At 46.8% G+C, this 12,133-nt stretch overlaps 1 protein-coding gene across 1 annotated transcript; it reads right to left on the bottom strand.

Moving 5' to 3' along the window:
• Positions 1–7,256: 7,256 nt before the first annotated feature.
• On the bottom strand, positions 7,257–11,856 carry LOC112806941 (insulin growth factor-like family member 3). Its single transcript, XM_025849442.2, has 4 exons — positions 11,808–11,856; positions 10,062–10,112; positions 9,698–9,965; positions 7,257–7,366 (listed from the first exon to the last, which is right to left on the bottom strand). Exons 1-4 carry the CDS (start codon positions 11,854–11,856, stop codon positions 7,351–7,353), a joined length of 384 nt encoding a protein of 127 aa, XP_025705227.1. The 3' UTR covers positions 7,257–7,350.
• Between the last annotated feature and the right edge of the window lie 277 nt (positions 11,857–12,133).

The raw sequence follows: 12,133 nt of genomic DNA, 5'->3' as shown, positions 1-12,133 counted from the left end.
GGTTTCAGTTCCAAGTGTTGGATGGCCTCCAACACAATTTGCACCGATTTCAAGTTCTCCAAACAAGAGTTAGTCATATTTGTTGGAAATTTTATTTCTGAAGATGTTACTCATTGTTGTGCAATTGTGCAGCTCTCAGAGAACTTCTGATATAACTATCCCACACCTGGGTCAAAATTTCCAATCCTCTTGTAGGGAATTAGACTTTATTCTGTAGAGTTTGGCATGGAGAAACACCCTTACTAACGCCCATCAGAGATTACATCTATCGGCTTACCAGCTCGCCTGCATTTTATTAAAATGAAGCTCCCCTCAAAAATTGAGACCCAGTTTAGGGAACTAGAAACTCCTGCTTCTATGCCCTCTCTTATGTGGGTGATCCTAAAGTATTCTTTTTTTTTTTTTTAAGATTTTATTTATTTATTTGACAGAGAGAGAGACAGCGAGAGCAGGAACACAAGCAGGGGGAGTGGGAGAGGGAGAAGCAGGCTTCCCATGGAGCAGGGAGCCCGATGTGGGACTCGATCCCAGGACCCTGGGACCATGACCTGAGCCAAAGGCAGACACTTAATGGGACTGAACTGCCCAGGTGCCCCGATTCTAAAGTATTCTTTATCAAAGTGGTGGGATTGGATTTATTCTGGATATGTACTTTGTGTTGAAGTTGTTGTTTTTCTTCATGTTATTGTATCTTGGGAAGAAACAAGTCATCTTCAGTGGGTTCAATTGCCTAAATCTCCCATGTGGCCCCCAGGTGATGGCATTACCCTGTACTCCCCTGAGTCTGTGATATCTGCCCAACAAAGTACAGTCCCCCAAAAGGCCTGTAGCTCTCAATCCACTCTGCTCCTTGCAGACCCAACTCTGCAGTCTGTTGGCAAATGTAGAACCCAGCTCCATGACTCTCAGGAGCCAGGAACTCAAGCACATGATCTGGTTCTTTCTCTGCCCATCTCTGTGAGTTCAGCACTTCTCCCCAGTTTGCTTTCCCTCACTCCAGTGGCACATGAACAAGTCAGCCAGCTCAGGGTTTCCGTAGTAATTGAACTATGACACCAGTCACATTCATCTCTCCTTTGCACCATCTGTGAATGAATAGACATTACAGTTTCTCTAGAAGAATGATATTCTTCCCCCCCCACCAAACCACCCCCTTTCTGGTTTCCAGTTCCCTCTTATCTGTCTAGTTGGTTCAGCTTCTTTGCCACCTAGAGACCCAGGGGAGTTTCACACCAAATAAAGAGACATACAAAGAAATAAAGAAATGATCTATATTGAATGGGGATGGGGAATAGAAGAGGAAGATAATGGTGACTTGCGTGAGAGAAGGTGATTTGAAATTAGGAGTCCTGATAGGGCAAACCTGGTCTGTTGACCAAGAACGTGAACAGAACTAATTGGGAGTTTCCTAGTGAACCAGAGAAGTGGCAGAATAGCATTTTTAAAGAGGTAAAATAAAACAATAGTCAATCTACTCTTGGTTTTGGCTCAGGTCATGATCTCATGGTTGTGAGATCGAGCCCTGCGTTGGGCTCTGTGCTGAGCTGAGCATGGAGCCTGCTTGGTATTCTCTCTCTCCTCTCCCTCTGCCTCCCCCGCCTGCTCACACTCTCTCTCTCAAAAAAAAAAAAAAAAAGAAAGAAAATAACAGTCAACCTAAAATTGCATAACCTGCTAAAATGCCTTCTGAAATGAATGTGAGGATTCTCCTCCTTACAGTCATGAGGGCGCTGACACCAGATTAGTTTTTCTGAAAACAAGTATAAAGCTGAGACCAGTGATTTTGGGTAGTCGATAAAGGCAGCTTAGGGCCTTGACCTCTGAAAGAACAGAAACTCACAGATTACCTGGATAGTCAAGCTTTCTGCCTGGGGACATTTTCCCCAACTGAGTTGTGCAAGGAGCAGGGATCTGAGTAGAGCACAGTCATCCCTTTAGAAAGGAGGTTGTTCTGGAAACTGGATGGGGCTGGAACCTCATAGGTATGTGGTGTCAAAGAGCAAGTGCACAGAGTGAGCCCCAGAAGTTCACGTGGGCAGAGGGCCAGGCTGCAAATACACAGGCAAGACCTCCCAAAGCTGACCAGAGGGGGAAAGCTTAAGGAAGAGGTATCTGGCTCATTTGCACCCAATGTATGAAGGTTACTGAGTGATGACACAGGCCAATGCCATTGAAAGGAGTTTGATGTTACTCACTGTTTCCCTAGAGAGACGCATGCCATGCAGAGTAACATGGGGAAACACCAGGTTTGGTCGTGAGGAAGAAGCAGGAGGGAGAGGAAATCATAGGCTAGAGACTTATTGTGTTTTCCAAGGAAAGGCAAAGCAGGGCACAGGAAACAGTTTGGAATTGACTAGTTAGTTAATGTTGCTGGGCTCTGGGCTTTAGTGGTGATCTCTAGTTGTCTGGTACCTGCTTCTGGGTTGATTTAGGGCAGGGACAATATTGGTTTTGTGTGTGAGAGTAGATAAAGGGGGTGGGCCAGAGCATGACTACAGATCACAGGGCAGATGTGACCTTTAGTTTGGTCCTATCATGGATGCTAAATAGACAAATACAGACTAAGAAAACACAGAACACTATTCCAGATGGAAGGGCACAAAGGAGTTACATCGATCAAATGTAATGTGGGATTCTGGATTGGATCCCGAGCATGTAGTGGACATCAGGGGACAGTTGGAGAAATTAAAATAAGGTCTGCAGATTAGTTAATAGTATCATGTCAATGTTAATTTCCTGGTTTCAATAATTAGAATCATGTAAGATGACAACATTATGAAAGATAAAAACTCTTTGTTGTCCTTGTAACTTTTTTGTAAGTCTAAAATTTTCAAAATAGTAAGTTAGAAAATATTTTAAATGATACATGTGAAAATATTATCATCGTGAAATCCATCTCTGCTAAACCAGGAAGAAATCCAGTCATTGGGAGCTCTAAAGGAATGAGACCTTGCCTTAATTTGGGTGGGCTTATAAGCTAAAACTTTGGATACATTGGCAAAGTCATTTGGGATATATACACAACATTTAGTCTCAATATTAGCATAATAAGTTCCCCTTTGACTTGTAGTCAGGATATCAAGGGCCATTAAGTTTTGGAGGGCCATTTTCTGAATTTGTGGGTGACTCCATGTTGGGTTAGGTTAAAAGTGGCTCTCTACTTGTAATTTTACATCTATAGAGTGTCTCTTGGGACAAATAAGGCTAAGGGATAAAACCATCAAGAAGCCCTCTTCACGGGCTGCCTGGGTGACGTAGTCGGTTGAGTGTCCAACTCTTGGTTTCGGCTCAGGTCGTGATCTCAGGGTCCTGAGATGGAGCCCTATGTCAGGCTCTGCACTCAGATCAGAGTCTGCTCGAGACTCTCTTTTTCCCTAAAAGAAAGAAATAAATCTTAAAAAAAAAAAAAAAAGAAGCCCTCTTTGCCTGATGTCTAGCCATAACAATATCCTAATTATGAGGAATCACTGTCAAGTGGGAGATGACTTGTCCTGGGAGCTAAGGGCTTCCCCAAGTGCATTCTCCAATCCAATTATAAAGATCCTTTATCTTCACAAGTTCATAGTTAGTCTCATGGAGTGAGGGGTATGCTCTGACTTTCAAGGAGCGATTTTGTTATCCCAGCCACATTGAATTGATCAAGGTGACAATTCCAACCACAGGGCTTACTCCTTTCAGCTGAGCTGCCTGTTTGGGGCACTGGAAATCACCACCTAGATAGTTACAAGGCATCCCAATAAAGATGTGTGTGATGCTGTCATGGTGCATGTTGGGTTTCCCTCCTATGTCTTTTTAACTCTGCTATGCCAAGTTGCAGCCCTATTTTGGCTTGTGTACGTGAATGTCAACCTGAACAGAAGAAATCTGCTGCTCGTCATACATTGTGGTTGTAAACAGAAAACAGACATAGAATAGGGAAACTCAGTGTAGTTTCCAAAATACACAAGTGTTATGCTCAGAAACAAGAAACTCCACCCGGGAAAACCAAGGTTTATCTCTTAAACTGTTCTTTGTAGTCCAGATGATACAGGCCCTCTGTGTGGCTCTATGTGTCCATTTGTTACCTGTAACTGGGTTCACCGCTTGGCCTCTTGGTGTGGGTTGAACCAAAAGACACAACCAAGTCAAAGAATAGGAAAAGAAAGGGTTTTATTTGAAACAAGTAAAGGAGAACACTAGGGGTCTTTCCCAAAGCAGTGTCTCCCCGAACAAAATTGGAGAAGTTTTAAGCTAAGGGTGCATCCATAATCATGAAGGGACTTGTGCAATGGGGAATACAGCATGGAATTGGGTGAAAATCATCTTGAAGTGACTTGAGTCCATGACAGAGTCACCAGGGTTGGCAAGGGTCAGGATCATCAATTCTCTGGCTCCTTTTGGTCCAGTATCTGAGTGCTCAGAGGGGTTTAGATCCAGCAAAGATAACTCATTAGTGTGCGTAAGGCTGTCTTCACTTATGAATGAGTACTGTGAGTTTTAACACTGATTCATTGTTCTGATATGATTAGTCAACTTCCTGGCCATTTGTTCTTACATTCTTTCACAAGATGGGGGATGGGGACAGCTAAAAGAACTTTCTCATATCAAGAAATCTATGTTTGTCTTTCTTTTTCTAAGGATCTCTAATTCTTTTTGGTCACACATTCACAGTTCTTTTAGTCCAGATCAGGTGTCCTCTTAATGATAAACAATGTTTCCTGATGACACAGTTGACACTCCACATTTATCCTAACCCAGGACGGTTCCAAAGAAACTGTATGGAGAGAAGATTGCCTGAGGTCAACTTCCCACGGAGAAGAGGCTAAAACTTATCCTGAACCTTTTTTCACTCACCGCTCTCCGCACCCCCCCCCCCCCGCCCACCAACCATGAACGTGGCATGAACAAATTTAACATAGACCACCAGGACCTTACTATCCAAAGAGGCATCGGTGGACTCTTCACCCGGTAAAGGATCGGTCTGGTTTTTGGTCATTTAGTTTTTATAGGGGTTATAACATCATCTAATCCTGGGATCAAGGGCGGGTTTAAAATGCACCAAACATAGCAGCATATTGCATTCACACTGTCGCTTAAAAAGCATGCAGGCCACTGTCTCCTCGGATCTCCTGGCCAGCATCCCCAGCAGTCCTGCCGCGTGGTAGGAGGAGACTGAGGTCGCGGTGCGGAACAGCCCTGCAGTGCGCAGGAGCCTGCAGTAGAGCTCGCTCATGCGCACTACTGCGGGGGCGGGGCCGCCATGTTTCCAGCGAGGGAGCCAGTCTGGGGTCACTGTTGTACGTGGCTTTTGCTGTCCCTGGGGCGCCCCGGAACCTGGGATGCCGCTGAGTTCGTGGCTAGGACCACCCTTGCATGGGGCTGCGATCCTCCTTAATGATTTCTTTTGGCGGCCCCGGGACTCAGTGTCAGGTCGCTGCCGCCTCTGGGGCGTCAGGCCTCCAAGTTCTGCGTCTCTGGAAGGGAGTCCGGAGAATCGTGCCTCGTGCAGCGCACCTGGCCAGGTTACACAGGTGCATCTTCCACGGGGCAGGAGCCAGCGTGCACCCCTTTATCCAGGCCGAGATCCCAAGTCACACACGTGGGGTTCGGCCCCCATAAGCCGCGTCTGCCCCGTCAAGGCCCTGGCGTCCCCAGGCAAGTAGCCTGCGCTTTGGAAAAGCCATGGCACCTCCGTGGCTGGCAGGGGCCCACCGGCTGCAGCTGCATGGACATCTGTGTGACGCCCGCCAGCCTAGCTGCCGCTGGATTTGGGTTGCTGACTGTTCAAGGTTGATAAGGAACCTGGATGTGCAAACGGAACCGAGGCGCTTGCCCTCCTCAAAGGAAGGTCAGGTGAGAGATACGTGTCTGTGTTGAAGCCAAAATGCACCCCGGAGGGAAAGAAGCAGCTTTAAGTATTTGCAAAGTCCGGGGGTGTCGGGGCTAGACCACCATGATGGTCCTCGGGGAGGAGAACTTCAGTGCCCCCGTCTCGGAACTCCCTGATCTTTACTGTCATCCCTCCCCCAGCTCCTTCAGCGATAGGTTCAGAAACTAAGCAGACTGGGAGAAGATTCATAAAAGTGTCGGGGGGGGAGAAAAAAGTAAAAGGTGCCCACATTCCTTCCTCGGTTTCAGCCTTCCACTTTTCCTGCGGGGCAGAGCTAGGAGGGAGAAAATGTAACTCTCAATCAAGATGGTTGTTTTCACTTTTACATACTTCTGGACATTTTACTTTTTTTTTTTTTTTTTTAAGAGAGAGAGAGAGAGGGCCCGTGGGGCAGAGGGAGAGGGAGAGAGGGAGAATCCCAAGCAGGCTCCACACCCAGTGTGGGGCTGGATGCCAGGCTTGATCTCACAACCCTGAGGTCAAGACCTGAGCGGAAAGCAAGAGTTGGATGGTTAACCGACTGAGCCACCCAGGTGCCTCTGAACATTTTAAATTGGTCAGAGGAGGATGTTTATTAAATAAAAGGGACCAGGAAATTTCATGGGATTTGATCTTTTTATCCAGGGGCAGGGGAAAAACTAGCACTACAGAAAAATACGTAAAAGGAAAGAGGTGTGAAGAAAAAAGCTGCTTGTAATTATATTCCGCGAGTCATGCTTTGTTCATTGAAATGATCCCATTTAAATGTTTTTTTCAGCTTTATTGAGGGATAATTGACAAATGTACTGTGTATGTTTAAAGTATTCAGTATGATAATTTCATACGCATGTATTTTGTGGAATTATTACCAAGGTCAAGGTAACGCATTCATCACCTTACAGAATTAACTTTTTTGTGTGTTGTTGGTGTGGGAAACAAAGGCAAAGAAAAAATTAAATTTCCTTACTGCCCACCCCCACCAAGGTGTGTTGGGAGTTATACTCCCAAGCACTGGCCCATTGTATACACTGAAAAATTCATGACTGAATTTTTACTAAACAGTAAAAACCCCTTAGGGTCCTGGAAACCTTGTTTACAAAATACCTTGGAAGTTTGTGCTGTCGGTAACCCCCTTCCAACTTGAAAGTTTATCATCAGTTTCCTGTCACAACCCCAGTGAAGCTCTTTCTGCCCCCGGGGCCTGTCCCCGTGCTTTTAGAATTCTTTCTTGGCCCTTGACTCTGAACCCTGACATTTTCTACATCATTGTTAGCTTTAAAAATAGACTCAGCCAGTTATTTTGTCAGCAAAAGATGGGTTTATTGGAGGAACACAGGAGAACTGCAATTCCAGACAAACAAGCTGTGGCCAAACCACCGGCAAGTTTGGAATTCCAAGAGTGGTGGCTTCTCCCTGAGGGAGCTGTTGCTTGGAGGGATGAGGAAAGCCGCTTCCTTCCCCCTGTGAATGGTATCCTCCTTCGAGTTCAAGATCATGCAAGGTCAAGTCCGTCTCTTCCTGTTGGGTGTGCAATTGACTATGAGTGGTAGGTGGTGAGAGCTCCCCCTGCCCAAACCTTCCCACTTCATTGTAATGAGGTTTGCCATTACTAATTTTCACCATCTACATTTATATTGTGGGGCTATTACTAAGATAACTAACACATTCATCACCTCACATAGCAAACCTTAGTGTTTTTTGAGACTGCTTAAGATCTGCTCAGAGCAACTTTCAAGTATATAATACCATATATATTATTAACTAACATCACCATGCTGTACATGAGAGCCTCAGAACTTACTTCTTTTTTTAAGATTTTATTTATGACACTTTTTTTTTTTTTTTAAGATTTTATTTATGAGAGAGGGAGGGAGCACAAGCCAGAGCGGAGAGGCAGAGGTAGAAGCAGACTCCCCGCTGAGCAGGGAGCCTGATGTGGGGCTCTATCCCAGGACCCAAGATCATGACCTGAAGGCAGATGCTTAACCGACTGAGCCACCCAGCCGTCCCCCTCAGAACTTATTCTTATAGCAGAAAGTGTGTAGTCTTTAACCTCTCTCTTCATTTCTTCCTCCTCCCAGCCCGTGGCACCCACCATTCTACCTATGCTCTGTGTCTATGAAATCAGCTTTTTGTTGTTGTCATATATTCTACGTATAAGTGATATTATACACTATTTGTCTTTCTCTGTTCGGCTTCCTGCATTTGGCATAAAGCCTTCCTGGTTCATTGATGTTGTCACAAATGGCAAGATTTCCCCTTTTTATGGCTGAACAATACTCTGCTGTATTTATAATGTCTCCCACATTTTCTTTTTTTTTTCTTTCTTTCTTTTTTTTTTATTCGAGAGAGGCAGAGGGAGAAGCAGGCTCCCAAGGAGCAGGGAGCCCGATGCGGGACTTGATCCCAGGACCCTGGGATCATGACCTGAGCCGAAGGCAGATGCTTAACAACTGAGCCACCCAGGCGCCCTCTCCCACATTTTCTTTATCTGTTCTTCTGTCGATGGGTGTTTAGGTTGCTGGGTATGGATGTCTTGGCTACTGTGAATAATGCCACAGCAAACATGGATGTGTGGCTGTCTCTCAGGGGTGTGCCACTGTCTCTTCAAGATAGTGATTTCGTCTCATTTGGGTATGTAATGTCGACATTAGAAATGTTATTTTACCAGCCTGTCTCCCCACCGCCCATTTTTTTTTTTCAGGAATAGCAGAGATTTAGAATCTGATACACACAAGCCATGGCAAAACCACAGGCAAGTCCAGAAAGGGGAGACTAATTTTTTATAGAGGAACACGGGGAGGTGGGAGGGACTGTTAGAAAGGAAAAGCCCATTGGAATACACTAGGAGTTCTGTGAGTAGTGGCTTCTCATTGCCTGACTGGGCTTTTGCCAGGACAGAATCTTCCTCTTGCTGAGGTAGTCATGTAGGCTTCTTCCAGTTGGTTCTGCGAAGGGTTGTGTATGTTGTAGCGTGAAAACTTCCTTTTCTGGGCTCCTGACTCCATTTTAAGTGACGTTTCCTTTATCCAGTTTCGGAGGAGATTAAGCCAATAAGAAAATGAAAAGAGAGGTTTTGATTTTATAAATTCATGCAACACGAAGCCATCAGGTAGATAGTCTAGAAGCTGCTTTCTAAATTTCACACGCCTTTGTTGATGTACATTCTTTTTTAATTTACTTGTTTCCATTTCAGAATACACATGCACAGTTTTCACGAAAAGGGTTTTCATCTCATCCTGCTCCCCCCTGATACTCAAATTCTGAGAACCTTCCTTACAGAGCCTCAGTGGCTCAGGGAGATGGGTATTACCCCTGTTTTACAGATGAGGGACTGAGGCACAAGGAAATGAAGGTCTTGGGGGAGTCTCTGAGTGTCCCAAGATGGGCAGCCCAGGGCCCAGCACAGGATCAGCTTCTCTGTTTTCCTGCCTACCCTGCAGGAACTGGGGGGAAGCTAGCGATGTAGACTGGGGTCTTTGCTAGCGTGTGGAAAACATCACATTTTCATAAGGAGCTCGTCTAGAAAAGTTTCCTTTGGCCACAGAGAAAGAAAAATTAGGAAATTATGAGACACAGGCAAGGAAGAGTGGGAAGATTCCAGAAATGGCCGGAGGTAAAACAACAGGTTGTGGGGAGGGGGTGGTCTGGCTGGCTCAGTTGTTAGAGTGTGCGGCTCTTGATCTCGGGGTCGTGAGTTTGAGCCCCGCATTGGGTGTAGAGATTGCTTAAATAAACTTAAAAAAAAAAAAATTAAACAAGAACGACAACAGGACAGGGGATCCTCTTGTGACCCTCTGCGTACCTCATCCCTCCTTCCCTCAGCCACGAGCAGTTAGGGGCCATTACCTGGGGCAGTTTCTGGAGGTAGGGGATGAGAAGCACCGGGACTTGACACCCAGGACCTTCAATTTCACGACAAACTTCTGGGGGCCAAAGGACTCAGGACAGCAGAGTTCAAAGCAGGGCCAGAAGGTGCAGTTGGGGCCGCAAAGGCGAGTCCGATTCAGAGGCAGGATGGTGTCGTCATCACAGCACTGCTCCACGGGGTTGTAGATCTGGCCCCCACACCTGGGGGCAGGCTGGCACAGCCACGGCCCTGAGGCCGTGGGGGCATCTGGCGGAGACACTGATGGTGTGGGTCCAAGGAAGACCAGACACCCACTCTGAGGGCAGCCTCCTCCCGCCCCATCTTCCCGATCCTTGTCCTGACCTGTGACCACTTTTGCACACTGGAGGAGGAAGATTGTTAGGCAGACAGGACCTGTGGGAAAAAGAAGGGCAGGGGGCTCTTTTATGGTTCTCGGAAGTTCCAGCATTTGGGGGCTTCCTGCACACACAATGCCAAACAATTCTGAGACGCCAGCAGGGTGTCTGAGACTTCAACTCCAGTCTGCGGCTGTCTCCGCAGAGATAGAATCAGAGTCTTAACAGGTTATGGGCTCAGTCCTACAAGGCTGTGCCCCACCCCCCACCGCAGATGCTAGTCACAAGCCCCAGGCTGTTACCTGTGCTTCTGACCCACTGGCTACAGATTGGAGTTTCCAGCCAATCCTGCTCCCCCCCTAATACTCAAATCCTGAGAACCTTCCTTACAGAGCCTCAGTGGCTCAGGGAGATGGGTATTACCCCTGTTTTACAGATGAGGGACTGAGGCACAAGGAAATGAAGGTCTTGGGGGCGTCTCTGAGTGTCCCAAGATGGGCAGCCCAGGGCCCAGCATAGGATCAGCTTCTCTGTTTTCCTGCCTACCTTCTCCTTAGGTTCTTTCAGTTTGCTAGAGGGGCTCACAGACTGAAGGGAACACCTCCTTATGTTTACTAGTTTATTAGAAGATATGATAAAAGATATAAGTCAACAGCCAGGTGAAGAGATCATAGGGTGAAGTCTGGGGAAGGGTTGTGGCACACCCATCCCTCTCCAGGGGCGCCACTCTCCCCAGAGCCCATGGATTCACCAGCCTGGAAGCCCTCCAAACCCAGTCCTTTTGGGTTTTCATGGGGGGCTTCATTGCATAATCATGACTGACAAAGTCATTGGCCATGGGCGGATTCGGTCTCTAGCCCTCTCTCTCCTCCCAGGAGCTAGGGAAGGTGGGAATGAAATTTCCACTCCTTCATTCACAGGGTTGGGCCTCCTGGCTACCGGCACCCATGCTTGGGTGGGGTCCAAAAGTTACCTTCATTAATAACAAGACACCCATTTTACCTTTACGGTTCTGAGTCATTTTCCCAAACTGTGAAGACCAAATATATCTGAGGACTATATTTTGGTTATCTGAATGACCAAATACATATTTCTTATAAATCATTATATGGCTAGGTGGAGCATGGGGCAGAGAAAGTGGCCGTGGGGTCCTCAGGGAAGGCAGGCGAGTATGGAAGAAGCCACAGGTTAAGTTTATTTAAAGGTGCGTCTGCAAGGGAGTTAGCTCAGCCAGGCCCTGAGTAGCTGGGGCTGCCCAGGGGGAGGGGCATTCAGGGAAGACTGAGTCCTCAGCCTTGGCTCCCAGAGAGAAGGTTTCTGGCTTGTTAAAGAAGGGACCTGTTTGTCAGAGATGCTTCGGAGGTTCCCAGAGGTGGGGAGGGGCCGGGGATGATGCTGAGGTTTGGGAGCTGCGCTGGGGTTGGGGTGAGATGATGGCAGCATTTGGGGGTCCTCCTTACCCAAGATGGAGCTTCGTGGTGTCATCACTTCTGAAGAGGCTCTAGGACAGTGAAGGAGGGCGATCGAGTCTGGAACTTTATTGTGGACAGCTGCCCCAGACTTCGTCACCAGTTTCTGATTGAGCCATTCTGATCAGGCCACCCTCAGCTCTCCAGTGGATTCTAATGGAATCACCAGCAGATAGTTGCTTTAGGAGGGGACTAACTGGTCTGCCCTTAGGTGTGTGAACTCCTGAAAACAAAGTGTCACAGACTGACTCATTGCTGCTTCCAGGACTACTTCACGTTTTCACCTGGCTGCCGCCTGGCCTCAGCCCAGTTGAACTTCTCAGCAATATGCATCCTGGGCACTGAGGAGAGTGAAGACTTCATCATAGCAACACCCGTTCCACATCCCAGGGCCCAGCTCCATCCACATCCCTGATTCGGTTTCCCAGCTCGTGCCCAGTGCCATATATATCTTGGTTCCCCCTCCAAACTTAATTCTCTAAAATTTTTTTAGATTTTATTTTATTTAAATGCAATTAATTAACATATAGTGTATTAATTCATTTCAGAGGTAGAGTTCAGTGATTCATCAGTTGGATAGAACATCCAGTGCTCATTACATCACTTGGCC

This window comes from Callorhinus ursinus, unplaced genomic scaffold, assembly GCF_003265705.2.
Source record: "Callorhinus ursinus isolate GAN/ISIS: 27379988/994484 unplaced genomic scaffold, GSC_fseal_2.0 scaffold71, whole genome shotgun sequence".
NCBI lineage: Eukaryota > Metazoa > Chordata > Mammalia > Carnivora > Otariidae > Callorhinus > Callorhinus ursinus.
Note: the sequence above shows the minus strand (reverse complement) of the source record. Positions and strands in the feature narration are given on the sequence as shown.